The sequence below is a fragment of the Amia ocellicauda genome, unplaced genomic scaffold (assembly GCF_036373705.1).
Source record: "Amia ocellicauda isolate fAmiCal2 unplaced genomic scaffold, fAmiCal2.hap1 HAP1_SCAFFOLD_117, whole genome shotgun sequence".
Lineage (NCBI taxonomy): Eukaryota > Metazoa > Chordata > Actinopteri > Amiiformes > Amiidae > Amia > Amia ocellicauda.
The window spans coordinates 131,081-150,395 of NW_027102682.1; the positions used below are offsets into that span (position 1 = coordinate 131,081).

Sequence of the window (19,315 nt, forward strand, 5' to 3'; positions counted from 1 at the left end):
TAAATGAAATACTCCTTCCTGAAGTTTGTGGAAATGTTATGGAAATGACGTTTATTTTTCACGGTTAGCAATAAAGCTACATGTAACATGGTGTCTTCCATTAAGCTTTAGTAAAATCGCCAATTTGTTTGTAGTCTATTTACATGACATGCATGCTGTAGACTCATTCATTGACTTTCCACATGTGTTGACACTTTCTACTTCTGTACGACCTGTTCTTGAACATGGAGGAGGATACAGAATTAGTTACAAAATGGTCTCGTGGAAAAAAAACACACCTAAGGAATTGCAAGAAGACTTTGCAATTCCAGGAGTAAAATATAAACAACCGGATTACAAGACAGCCAGTTCCTCTTACACTTCATGTAAGCATGTTATGCTTTATATAAAGATATGTTGTTTTTTGTTTTCAGTTTCAGATGAGTACCACGATGAATATTACGCTACTATTTAATAATATATTTATTTTCCGTAAACAAATTATATATGGTGTTGAACCTATTTTTTACTTGGTGTACTACAATGATAAGCCATCTCATACCTGTCTGGTATAATAATAATAATCATCATAATAATAATAATCACAGTAATAATAATAATAACAATAATAATAATAATCATAATCATAATAATAATAATAATAATAATAATAATAATACTAGACACCGGTATGATGTTTATGTCATTATTAGATAAGCTACAGTTTGTTCATTTATGTCTGTTTTAATTCATCATGCATGCTCACTGGCACATGTAGATACAGTACTGTAATTACTTACACACATTAGTTTTTTTTTTCCTCCGCTTATTATTTGTTATCATTAGGCTTGATTATAACAATAATAATACTAGTATTTTTAATGTATGTAAAGGGCTGTACGTTTTATTTCACTTTTTCTTAATGACCAACTAGCCTGAAATTATTACATTGTCCCAATATGTACGGTGTGTTACGCAAATTATATTAGCATGGTCTCACTGGGTAATATGGAGCAAAACGCCCAATCTGGTAAAAGTGTGCTCTACACAGGATTTTGAACCAACAACCTTTCAGTTGTCAGTCCAGAATAATAATCAACACAGCTGCATCATAATCATAGTAACAGTAATGGATTATTTTGTCATATTATTACATTGACAACAAATATTATTATAATTGAATACGGTTTTGTGAAATTCTAATTCAGAAGGGCTGTATTGGCATGGCGAGGTTATGCAAGTATTGCCAAAGCATTTACAGCAAAGGACTGAAGGTAACATAGATTAAGTACAAAACATAATACAGGATACTGATTGTACATTTAAAAGAATAAACATTAAAAGACAAAGAAAATGTATTTTAAAAGAAAAACATACCTACAATTAGATCCATGAATATTTGGACAGTGACACAATTGTCATCATTTTGGATCTGTACAACACCACAATGGATTTCAAAGGAAACAATCCAGATATTCTTTAAGTGTAGTCTTTCATCTTTAATTTGAGGGTACTAACATCCATTTCTATATGTGTCCCCCCAATTTTAGGTGCTCAAAAGTATTTGGACAAAGTAACATAATCCTGAATTAAATTGTTAGTTTCAATACTTGGTTGCAGATCCTTTGCAGTCAATGAATGTTGAAGTGTGGAACCCATAGCCATCACCAGATGCTGGGTTTAGTCCCTGGTGATGCTCTGCAAGGCCTTCAGCTGTCTTTAGTAGTGCCTCTTTGTTCTTGTGGCGTTTTGTCTTCAGTTTTGCCTTAGAAATCAAAACAAACCGGTCAGAGAGATAGCAAAAAAATTGGCTGTGGAAAAATCTACTATTTGGCAACTTCTTCAAAAGAAATAACGCACTGGTGAGCTCAGGACACCAAGAGGCAACGGAAAACAACTGTGGCAGAAGACAGAAGGATTATTTCGCTGGTGAAGAATAACCCCTATACGAGGTGCAGGGCATCAACTGTTTGTGGTAGGGTTATCAAACATACCATTGCTTTCTGCAACATTAGAACACCAAGTGGCCCTTCTAAACGTCTCCAGAAAGGAGAGAGACACAACTTCGTCATCGTAACATAGAAGACGACCACGAAGGGACTCGAACCCTCAATCTTCTGATCCGAAGTCAGACGCCTTATTCATTAGGCCACGCAGTCATCAACAAGGGAGAGCCCCGGCCCTTCATGTTTCAGAAAGGCGAATGCGCTACGCCGACCTGAATGAATCCTTAGTTATATACATATGTTCATGAACGTTTCTGTAGCTCATGTAAATCAAGTCACACGACAGGCCTTGAAGTTTTCTGTCAGTTTGAAAGTTTTGCTCATGACAATCATTTTTGTATTGTGGCATAGTGGCTGTCACAGTGGAAAGTAAGTTGTCCACAGTTGGATGCAAGCTTGCCTGAAGCACAGGAACGAACTTACTCTCGACGTTCCATGTAAAGACTGAAGAAGTGGGCATTATCTCTGAGGTCAGGGGAATTAGCTCAGGTGGTAGAGCGCTCGTTTAGCATGTGAGAGGTAGCAGGATCGATGCCTGCATTCTCCAGTCTCCAGGCATTTGTGTGCCAGTCTTGGCAGTGCAGCTTACTTTCATTGATTTAAGCTGCACACGTGGAGGCTCACGTCCAGGTGCAACGCATTGTCAGCTAATCAGACACCTCCGTGAAGTTGATTCCTTATTCCTTATTTATAAAAAAAATGAGTAATGGTTACTAATTCCTTATTTCTTATTGCTTACGTTTCAAAAATTAAGTAATGCTTACGTGTTACTTATTTGTGATTTCTCAAAATAAGTAATGATTAAATATTTCAATTTTTTTCAAGATTTCTCAATAAATGAATTATGGATACATATTTCTTGTTAGTGTTTACTTGTTTTTTATGTCTGATTGATGTCTTTTGATCAATAAGTAATGGTTTCTCATTCCTTATTTCCATTTTCTTTCAATAAGTAATGATTACAATTTTTTATATTTGTCCCTGTTTTACACGAAATAAGTAATAGACACTTATTCCTGGTTTCAGATTTTCAACAAAGAACATGTACATAGTTTATTATTTCTGAAACACGGTTTCCCAAAAAATAAGAAATGGTTACTTATTCCTTATTTCTGTTTCCCAATTTTCCAAATACAGTGATGGTTACTGATTGCTACGTTTTCTTGTTGGTTACTTTTTCAGTTTGCCTGTTTTTTTAATGAAATACATATTTTTTTCTGTTTCTAGACTCATGAAGAAACAAGCAATGGCTACTTATTCCTTGTTTGTTTCCTGGATCTCAGAAAATAAGGAATGGTTACTTATTTCAGTTTTTAGTTCTCAGAAAACAAGGAATTGTTTCTTCTTTGTTTCCCGGTTGTCAAAACATAAGGAATGCTTACTTATTTCCATTTCCCTGTTGCTAATACATTTATAAGAAGCGTACGTTTCTACACATAAATGAAATACTCCTTCCTGAAGTTTGTGGAAATGTTATGGAAATGACGTTTATTTTTCAAGGTTAGCAATAAAGCTACATGTAACATGGTGTCTTCCATTAAGCTTTAGTAAAATCGCCAATTTGTTTGTAGTCTATTTACATGACATGCATGCTGTAGACTCATTCATTGACTTTCCACACGTGTTGACACTTTCTACTTCTGTACGACCTGTTCTTGAACATGGAGGAGGATACAGAATTAGTTACAAAATGGTCTGGTGGAAAAAAAAACACACCAAAGGAATGGCAAGAAAACTTTGCAATTCCAGGAGTAAAATAAAAACAAGCGGATTATAAGACAGCCAGTTCCTCTTACACTTCATGTAAGCATGTTATGCTTTATATAAAGATATGTTGTTTTTTGTTTTCAGTTTCAGATGAGTACCGCGATGAATATTACGCTACTATTTAATAATATATTTATTTTCCGTAAACAAATTATATATGGTGTTGAACCTATTTTTTACTTGGTGTACTACAATGATAAGCCATCTCATACCTGTCTGGTATAATAATAATAATCATCATAATAATAATAATCACAGTAATAATAATAATAACAATAATAATAATAATCATAATCATAATAATAATAATAATAATACTAGACACCGGTATGATGTTTATGCCATTATTAGATAAGCTACAGTTTGTTCATTTATGTCTGTTTTAATTCATCATGCATGCTCACTGGCACATGTAGATACAATACTGTAATTACTTACACACATTAGTTTATTTTCCTCTGCTTATTATTTGTTTTCATTAGGCTTGATTATAACAATAATAATACTAGTATTTTTAATGTATGTAAAGGGCTGTACGTTTTATTTCACTTTTTCTTAATGACCAACTAGCCTGAAATTATTACATTGTCCCAATATGTACGGTGTGTTACGCAAATTATATTAGCATGGTCTCACTGGGTAATATGGAGCAAAACGCCCAATCTGGTAAAAGTGTGCTCTACACAGGATTTTGAACCAACAACCTTTCAGTTGTCAGTCCAGAATAATAATCAACACAGCTGCATCATAATCATAGTAACAGTAATGGTTTATTTTGTCATATATTTACATTGACAACAAATATTATTATAATTGAATACGGTTTTGTGAAATTCTAATTCAGAAGGGCTGTATTGGCATGGCGAGGTTATGCAAGTATTGCCAAAGCATTTACAGCAAAGGACTGAAGGTAACATAGATTAAGTACAAAACATAATACAGGATACTGATTGTACATTTAAAAGAATAAACATTAAAAGACAAAGAAAATGTATTTTAAAAGAAAAACATACCTACAATTAGATCCATGAATATTTGGAAAGTGACACAATTGTCATCATTTTGGATCTGTACAACACCACAATGGATTTCAAAGGAAACAATCCAGATATTCTTTAAGTGTAGTCTTTCATCTTTAATTTGAGGGTACTAACATCCATTTCTATATGTGTCCCCCCAATTTTAGGTGCTCAAAAGTATTTGGACAAAGTAACATAATCCTGAATTAAATTGTTAGTTTCAATACTTGGTTGCAGATCCTTTGCAGTCAATGAATGTTGAAGTGTGGAACCCATAGCCATCACCAGATGCTGGGTTTAGTCCCTGGTGATGCTCTGCAAGGCCTTCAGCTGTCTTTAGTAGTGCCTCTTTGTTCTTGTGGCGTTTTGTCTTCAGTTTTGCCTTAGAAATCAAAACAAACCGGTGAGAGAGAGATAGCAAAAACATTGGCTGTGGAAAAATCTACTATTTGGCAACTTCTTCAAAAGAAATAACGCACTGGTGAGCTCAGGACACCAAGAAGCAACGGAAAACAACTGTGGCAGAAGACAGAAGGATTATTTCGCTGGTGAAGAATAACCCCTATACGAGGTGCAGGGCATCAACTGTTTGTGGTAGGGTTATCAAACATACCATTGCTTTCTGCAACATTAGAACACCAAGTGGCCCTATTAAATGTCTCCAGAAAGGAGAGAGACACAACTTCGTCATCGTAACATAGAAGACGACCACGAAGGGACTCGAACCCTCAATCTTCTGATCCGAAGTCAGACGCCTTATCCATTAGGCCACGCAGTCCTCAACAGTACAGGGACACGGCCCTTCATGTTTCAGGAAGGCGAATGCGCCACGCCGACCTCAATGAATCCTTAGTTATATACATATGTTCAAGAACGTTTCTGTAGCTCATGTAAATCAAGTCACACGACAGGCCTTGAAGTTTTCTGTCAGTTTGAAAGTTTTGCTCCTGACAATCATTTTTGTATTGTGGCATAGTGGCTGTCACAGTGGAAAGTAAGTTGTCCACAGTTGGATGCAAGCTTGCCTGAAGCACAGGAACGAACTTACTCTCGACGTTCCATGTAAAGACTGAAGAAGTGGGCATTATCTCTGAGGTCAGGGGAATTAGCTCAGGTGGTAGAGCGCTCGTTTAGCATGTGAGAGGTAGCAGGATCGATGCCTACATTCTCCAGTCTCCAGGCGTTTGTGTGCCAGTCTCGGCAGTGCAGCTCACTTTTCTTGATTTAGGCTGCACACGTGGAGGCTCACGTCCAGGTGCAACGCATTGTCAGCTTATCAGACACCTCCGTGAAGTTGATTCCTTATTCCTTATTTATAAAAAAAATGAGTAATGGTTACTAATTCCTTATTTCTTATTGCTTACGTTTCAAAAATTAAGTAATGCTTACGTGTTACTTATTTGTGATTTCTCAAAATAAGTAATGATTAAATATTTCAATTTTTTTCAAGATTTCTCAATAAATGAATTATGGATACATATTTCTTGTTAGTGTTTACTTGTTTTTTATGTCTGATTGATGTCTTTTGATCAATAAGTAATGGTTTCTCATTCCTTATTTCCATTTTCTTTCAATAAGTAATGATTACAATTTTTTATATTTGTCCCTGTTTTACACGAAATAAGTAATAGACACTTATTCCTGGTTTCAGATTTTCAACAAAGAACATGTACATAGTTTATTATTTCTGAAACACGGTTTCCCAAAAAATAAGAAATGGTTACTTATTCCTTATTTCTGTTTCCCAATTTTCCAAATACAGTGATGGTTACTGATTGCTACGTTTTCTTGTTGGTTACTTTTTCAGTTTGCCTGTTTTTTTAATGAAATACGTATTTTTTTCTGTTTCTAGACTCATGAAGAAACAAGCAATGGCTACTTATTCCTTGTTTGTTTCCTGGATCTCAGAAAATAAGGAATGGTTACTTATTTCAGTTTTTAGTTCTCAGAAAACAAGGAATTGTTTCTTCTTTGTTTCCCGGTTGTCAAAACATAAGGAATGCTTACTTATTTCCATTTCCCTGTTGCTAATACATTTATAAGAAGCGTACGTTTCTACACATAAATGAAATACTCCTTCCTGAAGTTTGTGGAAATGTTATGGAAATGACGTTTATTTTTCAAGGTTAGCAATAAAGCTACATGTAACATGGTGTCTTCCATTAAGCTTTAGTAAAATCGCCAATTTGTTTGTAGTCTATTTACATGACATGCATGCTGTAGACTCATTCATTGACTTTCCACACGTGTTGACACTTTCTACTTCTGTACGACCTGTTCTTGAACATGGAGGAGGATACAGAATTAGTTACAAAATGGTCTGGTGGAAAAAAAAACACACCAAAGGAATGGCAAGAAAACTTTGCAATTCCAGGAGTAAAATAAAAACAAGTGGATTATAAGACAGCCATTTCCTCTTACACTTCATGTAAGCATGTTATGCTTTATATAAAGTTATGTTGTTTTTTGTTTTCAGTTTCAGATGAGTACCGCGATGAATATTACGCTACTATTTAATAATATATTTATTTTCCGTAAACAAATTATATATGGTGTTGAACCTATTTTTTACTTGGTGTACTACAATGATAAGCCATCTCATACCTGTCTGGTATAATAATAATAATCATCATAATAATAATAATCACAGTAATAATAATAATAACAATAATAATAATAATCATAATCATAATAATAATAATAATAATACTAGACACCGGTATGATGTTTATGCCATTATTAGATAAGCTACAGTTTGTTCATTTATGTCTGTTTTAATTCATCATGCATGCTCACTGGCACATGTAGATACAATACTGTAATTACTTACACACATTAGTTTATTTTCCTCTGCTTATTATTTGTTTTCATTAGGCTTGATTATAACAATAATAATACTAGTATTTTTAATGTATGTAAAAGGCTGTACGTTTTATTTCACTTTTTCTTAATGACCAACTAGCCTGAAATTATTACATTGTCCCAATATGTACGGTGTGTTACGCAAATTATATTAGCATGGTCTCACTGGGTAATATGGAGCAAAACGCCCAATCTGGTAAAAGTGTGCTCTACACAGGATTTTGAACCAACAACCTTTCAGTTGTCAGTCCAGAATAATAATCAACACAGCTGCATCATAATCATAGTAACAGTAATGGTTTATTTTGTCATATATTTACATTGACAACAAATATTATTATAATTGAATACGGTTTTGTGAAATTCTAATTCAGAAGGGCTGTATTGGCATGGCGAGGTTATGCAAGTATTGCCAAAGCATTTACAGCAAAGGACTGAAGGTAACATAGATTAAGTACAAAACATAATACAGGATACTGATTGTACATTTAAAAGAATAAACATTAAAAGACAAAGAAAATCTATTTTAAAAGAAAAACATACCTACAATTAGATCCATGAATATTTGGACAGTGACACAATTGTCATCATTTTGGATCTGTACAACACCACAATGGATTTCAAAGGAAACAATCCAGATATTCTTTAAGTGTAGTCTTTCATCTTTAATTTGAGGGTACTAACATCCATTTCTATATGTGTCCCCCCAATTTTAGGTGCTCAAAAGTATTTGGACAAAGTAACATAATCCTGAATTAAATTGTTAGTTTCAATACTTGGTTGCAGATCCTTTGCAGTCAATGAATGTTGAAGTGTGGAACCCATAGCCATCACCAGATGCTGGGTTTAGTCCCTGGTGATGCTCTGCAAGGCCTTCAGCTGTCTTTAGTAGTGCCTCTTTGTTCTTGTAGCGTTTTGTCTTCAGTTTTGCCTTAGAAATCAAAAACAAACCGGTCAGAGAGATAGCAAAAACATTGGCTGTGGAAAAATCTACTTTTTGGCAACTTCTTCAAAAGAATGAACGCACTGGTCAGCTCAGGAACACCAAAAGGCAACGGAAAACAACTGTGGCAGAAGGATTATTTCGCTGGTGAAGAATAACCCCTATACAAGGTGCAGGGCATCACCTGTTTGTGGTAGGGTTATCAAACATAGCACTGCTGTCTGCAACATTGGAACACCAAGTGGCCCTTCTAAACGTCTCCAGAAAGGAGAGAGACACCACTTCGTCATCGTAACATAAAAGACAACCACGAAGGGACTCGAACCCTCAATCTTCTGATCCGAAGTCAGACGCCTTATTCATTAGGCCACGCAGTCGTCAACAAGGGAGAGCCCTGGCCCTTCATGTTTCAGAAAGGCGAATGCGCTACGCCGACCTCAATGAATCCTTAGTTATATACATATGTTCAAGAACGTTTCTGTAGCTCATGTAAATCAAGTCACACGACAGGCCTTGAAGTTTTCTGTCAGTTTGAAAGTTTTGCTCCTGACAATCCTTTTTGTATTGTGGCATAGTGGCTGTCACAGTGGAAAGTAAGTTGTCCACAGTTGGATGCAAGCTTGCCTGAAGCACAGGAACGAACTTACTCTCGACGTTCCATGTAAAGACTGAAGAAGTGGGCTTTACATCTGAGGGCAGGGGAATTAGCTCAGGTGGTAGAGTGCTCGCTTAGCATGTGAGAGGTAGCGGGATTGATGCCCGCATTCTCCAGTCTCCAGGCGTTTGTGTGCCAGTCTCGGCAGTGCAGCTCACTTTTTTTGCTGTAGGCTGCAGACGCGGAGGCTCACGTCCAGGTGCAACGCATTGTCAGCTTATCAGACACCTCCGTGAAGTTGATTCCTTATTCCTTATTTATTAAAAAAATTAGTAATGGTTACTAATTCCTTATTTCTTATTGCTTACGTTTCAAAAATTAAGTAATGCTTACGTGTTACTTATTTGTGATTTCTCAAAATAAGTAATGATTAAATATTTCAATTTTTTTCAAGATTTCTCAATAAATGAATTATGGATACATATTTCTTGTTAATGTTTACTTGTTTTATATGTCTGATTGATGTCTTTTGATCAATAAGTAATGGTTTCTCATTCATTTGTTTCCATTTTTTTTCAATAAGTAATGATTACAATTTTTTATATTTGTCCCTGTTTTACACGAAATAAGTAATAGACACTTATTCCTGGTTTCAGATTTTCAACAAAGAACATGTACATAGTTTATTATTTCTGAAACACGGTTTCCCAAAAAATAAGAAATGGTTACTTATTCCTTATTTCTGTTTCCCAATTTTCCAAATACAGTGATGGTTACTGATTGCTACGTTTTGTTGTTGGTTACTTTTTCAGTTTGCCTGTTTTTTTAATGAAATAAGTATTTTTTTCTGTTTCTAGACTCATGAAGAAACAAGCAATGGCTACTTATTCCTTCCTTGTTTCCTGGATCTCATAAAATAAGGAATGGTTACTTATTTCAGTTTTCAGTTCTCAGAAAACAAGGAATTGTTTCTTCTTTGTTTCCTGGTTTCAAAACATAAGGAATGCTTACTTATTTCCATTTCCCTGTTGCTAATACATTTATAAGAAGCGTATGTTTCTACACAGAAATGAAATACTCCTTCCTGAAGTTTGTGGAAATGTTATGGAAATGACGTTTATTTTTCACGGTTAGCAATAAAGCTACATGTAACATGCTGTCTTCCATTAAGCTTTAGTAAAATCGCCAATTTGTTTGTAGTCTATTTACATGACATGCATGCTGTAGACTCATTCATTGACTTTCCACACGTGTTGACACTTTCTACTTCTGTACGACCTGTTCTTGAACATGGAGGAGGATACAGAATTAGTTACAAAATGGTCTCGTGGAAAAAAAACACACCTAAGGAATTGCAAGAAGACTTTGCAATTCCAGGAGTAAAATAAAAACGACCGGATTACAAGACAGCCAGTTCCTCTTACACTTCATGTAAGCATGTTATGCTTTATATAAAGTGTAACTGCCTCTCAGCTTTAGTTAAGTTTGTGACTATTTTTTTGGTTCCTACCTAAAATTAATAGGATATCGTAGAGGCGGAACTAATTAGCGCCATCCTTGTGTTCCGCACGTAATTAAAGGGGGCACAACATCTAAAGTGTAGAGCTAAAACATAGCATCGCAAGAGCTCTCCGAGCTAAGTAAATATTAAGAATATAAAGATATCTAAATGTATATTATCCGAGTAAAGAAGACAAGGAAGAAGGCTTTTGAGATTTAGCCCCTCCTAAGTAGGAAGCAGCCTACGAGGTATGTTTCTTTTGTATCCAGTTGTCTGTGATATATTTCATGTGCATAGCTTGTGTTAACTAGTGTGTAACTATAACGGCACAAACTGTATTCAAGACATACATACATGCATTGTATTTATAATTTCCTTTTATTTTTTTTCTCTCTTTCAACCCAGTTCTCACGGGTTGACATGATATGTTGTTGAAATAAAACCCCGTTTTTTAACCAAGACCTCGTGCTTCGTGTTGACTACTGGAGGGAGCTACAGTGAGAGCTCGTCTGCTCCGCATGAGGAGGCGAGGAAGACGGCATCGGAGAGCGCGAGTCGTGGCTGGGCTGAGACATCTCCATCGCAGCGCGCGCCTTCACAGACGGCATCGGAGAGCGCGAGTCGTGGTCGGGCCGAGACATCCGCACATGACAGCGCGAGAAGAGGCAGCGCCCACGGAAGAATCAGGTTTCATAACGCAAATTAAGCTGTAATTCAGAGACATTAAGCGTTCTGGGCAAGAGAATGAGACATTTCTTTGCATTTCCCATTAGTTAATGTTTTGTTTACTTACCTTTTCTCAAATTGAAGTGGATTGATATTGCTACTGTGTTGATATTGTGTCTACTGATGAGTAGGATGTGAATATTAAGAACTATTAGTACCGAGAGTAAGGCAGAATTGGTCATATTTAGACTTAAAAGTGAATGGTTATTACTTAATGTGGTATATGTACAAGTTTAACTAAGAGTTAATATTTTTGGTTTGTTTAATTTCATTTGTGGTAATTTAAGATTTAAATAAGGCCATATATAACTATAACAAGTTATCAGGCAAGAAGACCATAGCTCCATAGATCACAAAGTGAGTGTTACTAGTCTTTGAGTACAGTTAGTACAGTTTTTATTTTGGAAAAAGCAAGTTAATTTAGCTGCAGAGAGTAATTTTTCTCCAAAGTAGTGTCAGTAGCTGCAAGTAATTAAAGGCTGACTATTCACATATCAGAGATTAAAAACAACTACTCAATTGAGCTTAAGCTAAGTTAAACATAACTTAGATTATTGTGAACAAGGTAATTTACTCAACTAAAAAACAAGTTTAGATTTAAACCAAACTAAAGCAAAATGTCAGAGTTTGAGCTTTTCTTTGAGAGTGACAAAGAGGGTGCAGGTGAAGACGCGCAGCAGCACTGCGCAGACATGCAACCACAAGCTGCTGAAGGCACAGGAGATAACCACACTTCCTCACAAGAGCCACATAGAAGCCAAAGGGTCCGCAGGTTTACGGAAAAGGGCCAAGAACTGCACGATCAGCAAGTAAGAAGATTTGCACACCGTTTCAGTGTGAGCTACGAGAAGTGGAAAGCTATCGCTAAGGATGCCAAACAAGCGCTGAGTGGACAATGCTCAAACAACCTGCTGCGTGACCACATTACTAAGATAAGCAATGCCTCAGATAATCTGAACGTTGTTTATGAAGATTTAAGGCACATTGACATTCCCGACCAAGACACACGTCGCAGAGCAGACACCTGCGAAGCAGTAACAAGAACAATCATCCAGACTGCAAAGGCTCTTCTAGACACAAGAGGGGGTGAAGAACAAAGAGTGAAATCAATAGAGCCTGTAATTGAAGCTGCAGCCTCAGACAAAGTAAGCGTCAACTCTCACCGCACCAAGTCGTCTGCTCATTCTCAAACTAACTCAAGAATAACATCCCGTTCAAGCCAGTCTTCTGCAAGACGAGATGCTGCTGCTGAAGTTGCTGCCAATGAAGCCACTTTAAAAGTACTGCTAGAGCAAGAACGTCATATCAAAGAACTTGAAAGACTCGAAACTGAAGCAGCCAATTTACGAGCTAATCAAGAGGCTGAAAATGCAGAAAGACAAAGGGTGCTGGAAGCCAAGCGCAGAGAACTAGAAAGATTGGAGACAATCAAGAAGCTAGAGGCTGCTAAGGCGAGACAGCAAGTATATGAACAAAGTGAATGCTCAGATGAAGAAATATTTGGGCTGCTCCATCAATGTGTCCCTCCGAAGGAGAATGAGGAAGTCAAGCATGAAAGTAGCCTATTGCAGCATTGCTCCCCACCTCACTCTCTGACACAACCAAAACAAGAAGACAATACTGCAGCTCTTGTTAGAGCATTCGCAGAGTCCATCAGTGCGAGTCGTCTTCCCGTACCTGAACCAACAACGTTCAACGGCGACCCACTCAGATTTAATGACTGGAAAGTCTCCTTTCAGACACTTATTGACAGGAAAAACATACCAGCTGAAGAGAAAATATACTATCTGCGAAAGTATGTGGGTGGACCAGCCAAAAAGGCCATTGAAGGCTACTTCTTGCTAGGCACAGAGTCAGCTTATTGTGCAGCGTGGACCATCCTAGAAGAGAGATACGGCAATCCATTCCTTATCGCCAAGGCCTTCAGAGATAAGCTTGATACGTGGCCCAAAATAAACTCTAAGGGGAGTGTGGAACTTCAAGAACTCGCTGACTTCCTTCGCAGCTGTGAGGCGGCCATGTCTCAGATCAGAGGTCTTGAAGTACTCAACGACTGCAACGAAAATCAGAAAATACTCTCTAAACTTCCAGACTGGCTGACCTCAAGATGGAATAGGAAGGTGATAGAAGTGGAAGAACAAAGTCACACGTTCCCAAGCTTTAGCCAGTTCGTCAAGTTTCTCACACGTGAAGCCAAAATCGCCTGTAACCCAATAACGTCCCTCCACGCTCTAAAACCAAGTGAAAATGAGAAGATCAAGGTTTCAAAGACAAGAGGTCATGGAGCAAAGGTATTGGCAACCAACTCAGACGAGAAAGCTGTTACCACAAGCTGTGTCTTCTGTGAGAAGGCAGGTCACAGTCTACACAAGTGTCGCAAATTTATGGATGAGACTATTTCAGAGCGAGTCAAGTTTGTTCAAGAGAAGAAATTGTGTTTCGGCTGTCTGAAGTTTGGCCATCGCTCGAAGGACTGTGAAAACAGAGAGATCTGCGATATGTGTGAAAAAAGACATCCAGCTTGCCTCCATGATAATCGCACCAAAGAAGAAAGGATGTCAACACGGCTTAGTGGAGCAGGGAACAGTGGCAAGTCAAGGGAAAGGAAAATAGAGCGGCCACAAGATAGGGCAGCAAGATCATCACGTGAGTCAACATCCAACAGAGTTTTACAGAATGTTAAAGACACTCATACATCCACAGTCATTCCAGTGTGGTTGTCAGTCACAAGTGAGCCAGATCGTGAAGTTCTTGTGTATGCACTCCTCGATACACAGAGCGACACGACATTCATCCTGGAAGAAACGGCAAAGACTCTTCACACAAAGAAGGAACCAGTTCAGCTAAAGCTCTCCACAATGGCTTCAAGAAACACAGTTGTGTCCTGTCGGAAACTGACTGGACTACAAGTGAGAGGATTCTACTCAGACAAGATAATTCCTCTGCCAGTGACCTACTCAAGAGAATTCATCCCTGCAAACAGAGATCATATTCCCACACCAGAGACTGCAAAGGCATGGCCTCATCTGGAACACGTCGCAGACGAGATTGCTCCTCAACAAAGCTGCGACGTGGGCCTGCTAATCGGCTACAACTGTCCTCAAGCTCTTGTCCCAAGGCAAGTGGTGCCTGGTAAAGAAAATCAGCCCTTTGCTCAGAGAACAGACCTGGGCTGGAGCGTAGTTGGCTATGGCAACCCATGTCTTGACTATGGAGATGAAATTGGAATAAGTCACCAGGTCATCGTGAGGCAAGTGATGCCTGGTCTTCAGTCCTCTTCAAACCTCACAAGCGAAGTTCACTATGTCTGTAGAACTCAAGTCAAAGAGGTAGTCTCACCTGCAGATGTCATCAAGGTGCTGGAATCGGACTTTGTCGAAAGGTCTTTGGAGGACAGTCACATCTCTCAAGAGGATCTCCGATTCCTGTCAAAGATGGAAAGAGGCATCAGGCTCAAGGACAATGGTCATTATGAGATGCCACTGCCATTCAAGAATGAAAGACCCAACTTACCAGATAACATGGTGTGCGCCATCCACCGTCTCAGATGCCTAGAACGGAAGCTGAAAAGAAACAAACAGTACTACAAAGACTACAAGACCTTCATGGATGAGATCATAACACGTGGAGATGCAGAAAGGGTCCCAGAAGAAGACCTCAATAAAGCTCCAGCATGGTACATCCCACACCATGGGGTGTATCATCCCCAAAAGCCTGGGAAGATACGTGTTGTCTTCGATTGTTCGGCGAGATTTCAAGAGACATCCTTAAACGACCATCTCCTGACCGGTCCAGAGCTGACAAACACCTTGGTGGGAGTTCTGTGTCGTTTCCGGAAAGGTCCAGTGGCAATCATGTGTGACATTGAACGCATGTTCCACCAGTTCCACGTTAAAGCAGAAGACCAAGATTACCTAAGATTCCTGTGGTGGGAGAATGGAAATCTTGAAGCCAAACCATCCATCTACCGGATGAAGGTCCACTTGTTTGGCGCTGCTTCATCACCTGGCTGCGCTAACTATGGACTCAAGCACCTCGCAGCCGAAGGACACGGACACTTCAGTGAAGCCACCATCAAGTTCATTCAGAAGAACTTTTACGTTGATGACGGCTTGTCAAGCTTAGCGTCTGAAAGCCAAGCTATTCAGTTAGTGAAGGAGGCAAGAGAGCTCTGCAACAAAGGCAAACTCAGGCTGCACAAGTTCATTTCCAACAGCAAGAAAGTCCTAGCCTCAATCCCCAAAGAAGAATGTGCAAAAGCTGCCCAAGACCTGGACATGGCCCTGGGAGAGCTACACGTGGAAAGAGCACTTGGCATACAGTGGTGCGTGGCTTCTGACGAGTTCCAGTTCAGAGTGATTGTGAAAGAAAATCCACTTACCCGAAGAGGAGTTTTATCCACTGTCGCTTCAGTATACGATCCACTCGGATTTGTGGCACCGTTCATCCTGGTGGGAAAACAGATTCTGCAGCAGATGTGTCATAACAAGCTCAGTTGGGATGACATCTTACCTGATGATCTTCGACCCCTGTGGGAGTTTTGGCTCCAAGACCTGCAAAACCTGGCTGGTGTAAAGATTCAGAGATGCTACATTCCATTAAACTTTAAGGTTCAGAGCTACGAGCTCCATCATTTCTCTGATGCCAGCGTGTCAGGTTATGGCGAGTGTTCGTACCTCAGAGCAGTCAGTGCATCAGGTGAAGTCCACTGCTCTTTGGTAATGGGGAAGTCAAGAGTAGCCCCTGCTAAGGTTACCACCATACCAAGACTTGAGCTGTCAGCAGCAGTCGTAGCCGTCCGCACCAGTGACATGCTCAAAAGGGAACTGGAGATAGATTGCCTACAGGAATTCTTCTGGACCGATTCAAAGGTTGTCCTCGGATACATCAGTAACGAGGCCAGGAGATTTCATGTGTTCGTGGCAAACCGTGTGGAACGCATCAAGCAAAGTACGGAGTCTGCGCAATGGAGGTATGTGGCTTCCGAAGAGAATCCAGCAGATCATGCCTCAAGAGGTCTTGCAGCAAAACAACTTGTAGCTTCCAACTGGTTCACGGGTCCAAGCTTTCTTTGGCAGAAAGAGCTGACCAGCGAAGTAGTCAAGGTGGGAGAGATTGCAAGTAGTGATCCAGAGATCAAGAAGGCCCAGGCTCATGACACCCTGGCAAAGGAAATAAGGTCACTGTTAGATTGTCTACGAAAGTTCTCTGACTGGTCAAGAATGGTGAAAGCTATAGCCAGACTAAAGCGGCGTGCAAGGGAAGCGAAAGGCCTCAGGCCAAGGTCCTGGGAAAGCACCAGTTTAGAGGAAAGGAGAGATGCAGAGCTCAGCATAATCAAGATGGTCCAACAAGCAACCCTCTCTCAAGAAATACAGGGCATCCAGTATCATAAGAACTCACAAATCAAAGACAAGGCCAACAAGTTACACAAGTTGGGTCCATTCCTGGATGACCAAGGTATCCTCAGAGTCGGAGGCCGCTTAACTCATGCTGCTCTTCATCCACATGTGAAGCATCCAGCTGTTCTCCCTAGAGACAGTCACGTGTCGGCATTACTCGTCAAGCACTATCACGAGAGAGTGCACCATCAGGGACGGGGAATGACCATAAATGAGATCCGATCCAATGGTATATGGATCCTGGGATGCAGCAGGGCAGTGTCATCCCATATTTACAAATGCACAACGTGCAGGAAGTTCAGAAGATGCACAGAACAACAAAGGATGGCAAATCTCCCGGAAGATCGAATGGAAACAACCCCTCCATTTACTTACTGCGGGATGGACTGCTTCGGGCCATTCCACATCAAGGAAGGAAGAAAAGAGTTAAAGCGTTATGGACTCTTACTTACCTGCATGTGTTCCAGAGCAGTGCATATTGAAATGCTCGACGACTTGACCACAGATGCCTTCATTAACGCTCTGCGTTCATGCATCGCTATTCGTGGAATAGTACGGCAAATAAGGTGTGATCAAGGGACAAACTTTGTTGGTGCCAGGCGTGAGTTCATTCAAGCATTAAAGGAGATGGATCAAGAGGAACTCAAAGAACTGAGATGTGAGTTCATCATGAACACCCCAGCTTCAAGTCATATGGGTGGCGTCTGGGAAAGACAAATTCGCACTATCAGAAGTGTCTTGACGTCCATTCTAGAACAGTCAGCCAGACAACTTGACTGCTCCTCACTACGAACGTTCCTATATGAAGTTATGGCGGTTGTAAATAGCAGACCTCTGACCACTGATCATCTGAACGATCCATCCTGTCCAGAGCCCTTGACACCAAATCACATCCTGACCATGAAATCCACGATCATCTCTCCACCTCCTGGAAAGTTCGTCAGGGAAGATCTGTACCTCCGTAAAAGATGGCGCAGAGTTCAACTCTTAGCCAACAACTTTTGGACACGGTGGAAAAAGGAATACCTCCTCAATCTCCAACAGAGACAGAAGTGGACCAAAGACCGCAGAAACGCTAAGGTCAATGATATTGTCATTTTGCAAGATGATGCTACACCACGAAACCAGTGGAAGTTAGCAAAGGTTATTGAAGTGTACCCAGGAAAGGACGGAAGAGTGAGAAGGCTCAAGTTGCTTATCGGCGATTCAACTCTGGATGGAAGAGGAAAGCGCATCTCTAAACCTGTTCATTTGGAGAGGCCCATCCATAAGACAGTTACATTGTTGGAAGCAGACTGAAGACTCCAGCATCCTCTAGTCACTCTTTCAACTAGTTCTTAAGTTAAGATAATAAGTAAATAGTTAGTACTTTGAAATTAATATTATGTGCAGTTTATATGCAGTATGTGTGTCTCCAAGCTGTTCTGAGAAATCACTTGTGATTTGGTGGGAGTGTAACTGCCTCTCAGCTTTAGTTAAGTTTGTGACTATTAAAATTAATAGGATATCGTAGAGGCGGAACTAATTAGCGCCATCCTTGTGTTCCGCACGTAATTAAAGGGGGCACAACATCTAAAGTGTAGAGCTAAAACATAGCATCGCAAGAGCTCTCCGAGCTAAGTAAATATTAAGAATATAAAGATATCTAAATGTATATTATCCGAGTAAAGAAGACAAGGAAGAAGGCTTTTGAGATTTAGCCCCTCCTAAGTAGGAAGCAGCCTACGAGGTATGTTTCTTTTGTATCCAGTTGTCTGTGATATATTTCATGTGCATAGCTTGTGTTAACTAGTGTGTAACTATAACGGCACAAACTGTATTCAAGACATACATACATGCATTGTATTTATAATTTCCTTTTATTTTTTTTCTCTCTTTCAACCCAGTTCTCACGGGTTGACATGATATGTTGTTGAAATAAAACCCCGTTTTTTTAACCAAGACCTCGTGCTTCGTGTTGACTACTGGAGGGAGCTACATAAAGATATGTTGTTTTTTGTTTTCAGTTTCAGATGAGTACCACGATGAATATTACGCTACTATTTGATAATATATTTATTTTCCTTAAACAAATTATATATGGTGTTGAACCTATTTTTTACTTGGTGTACTACATTGATAAGCCATCTCATACCTGTCTGCTATAATAATAATAATCATCATAATAATAATAATCACAGTAATAATAATAATAATAATAATAATCATCATAATAATCATAATAATAATAATAATAATAATAATAATACTAGACACCGGTATGATGTTTATGTCATTATTAGATAAGCTACAGTTTGTTCATTTATGTCTGTTTTAATTAATCATGCATGCTCACTGGCACATGTAGATACAGTACTTTAATTACTTACACACATTAGTTTATTTTCCTCCGCTTATTATTTGTTATCATTAGGCTTGATTATAACAATAATAATACTAGTATTTTTAATGTATGTAAAGGGCTGTACGTTCTATTTTACTTTTTCTTAATGACCAAATAGCCTGAAATTATTAC

General features: G+C 38.9%; 1 protein-coding gene and 3 non-coding genes across 5 annotated transcripts; 1 reads left to right on the forward strand and 3 right to left on the reverse strand.

Moving 5' to 3' along the window:
- Window positions 1–2,065: 2,065 nt before the first annotated feature.
- trnar-ucg (transfer RNA arginine (anticodon UCG)) lies at window positions 2,066–2,138 on the reverse strand. Its single transcript has one exon. It is a non-coding gene; the product is annotated as a tRNA-Arg (tRNA).
- A 3,338-nt stretch (window positions 2,139–5,476) lies between these two features.
- On the reverse strand, window positions 5,477–5,549 carry trnar-ucg (transfer RNA arginine (anticodon UCG)). Its single transcript has one exon. It is a non-coding gene; the product is annotated as a tRNA-Arg (tRNA).
- Window positions 5,550–8,880: 3,331 nt separating this feature from the next.
- Window positions 8,881–8,953, reverse strand: trnar-ucg (transfer RNA arginine (anticodon UCG)). Its single transcript has one exon. It is a non-coding gene; the product is annotated as a tRNA-Arg (tRNA).
- Window positions 8,954–10,661: 1,708 nt separating this feature from the next.
- Window positions 10,662–18,286, forward strand: LOC136721584 (uncharacterized). Of its 2 annotated transcripts, none has more exons than XM_066697403.1 (2): window positions 10,662–10,920; window positions 11,078–18,286. In XM_066697403.1, exon 2 carries the CDS (start codon window positions 12,016–12,018, stop codon window positions 18,097–18,099), a length of 6,084 nt encoding a protein of 2,027 aa, XP_066553500.1. In that variant the 5' UTR covers window positions 10,662–10,920; window positions 11,078–12,015; the 3' UTR covers window positions 18,100–18,286. The 2 variants fall into 2 exon arrangements, with proteins under 2 accessions (XP_066553500.1, XP_066553501.1); XM_066697404.1 differs by having other exon boundaries at window positions 11,133–18,286.
- The last annotated feature ends 1,029 nt before the right edge of the window (window positions 18,287–19,315 follow it).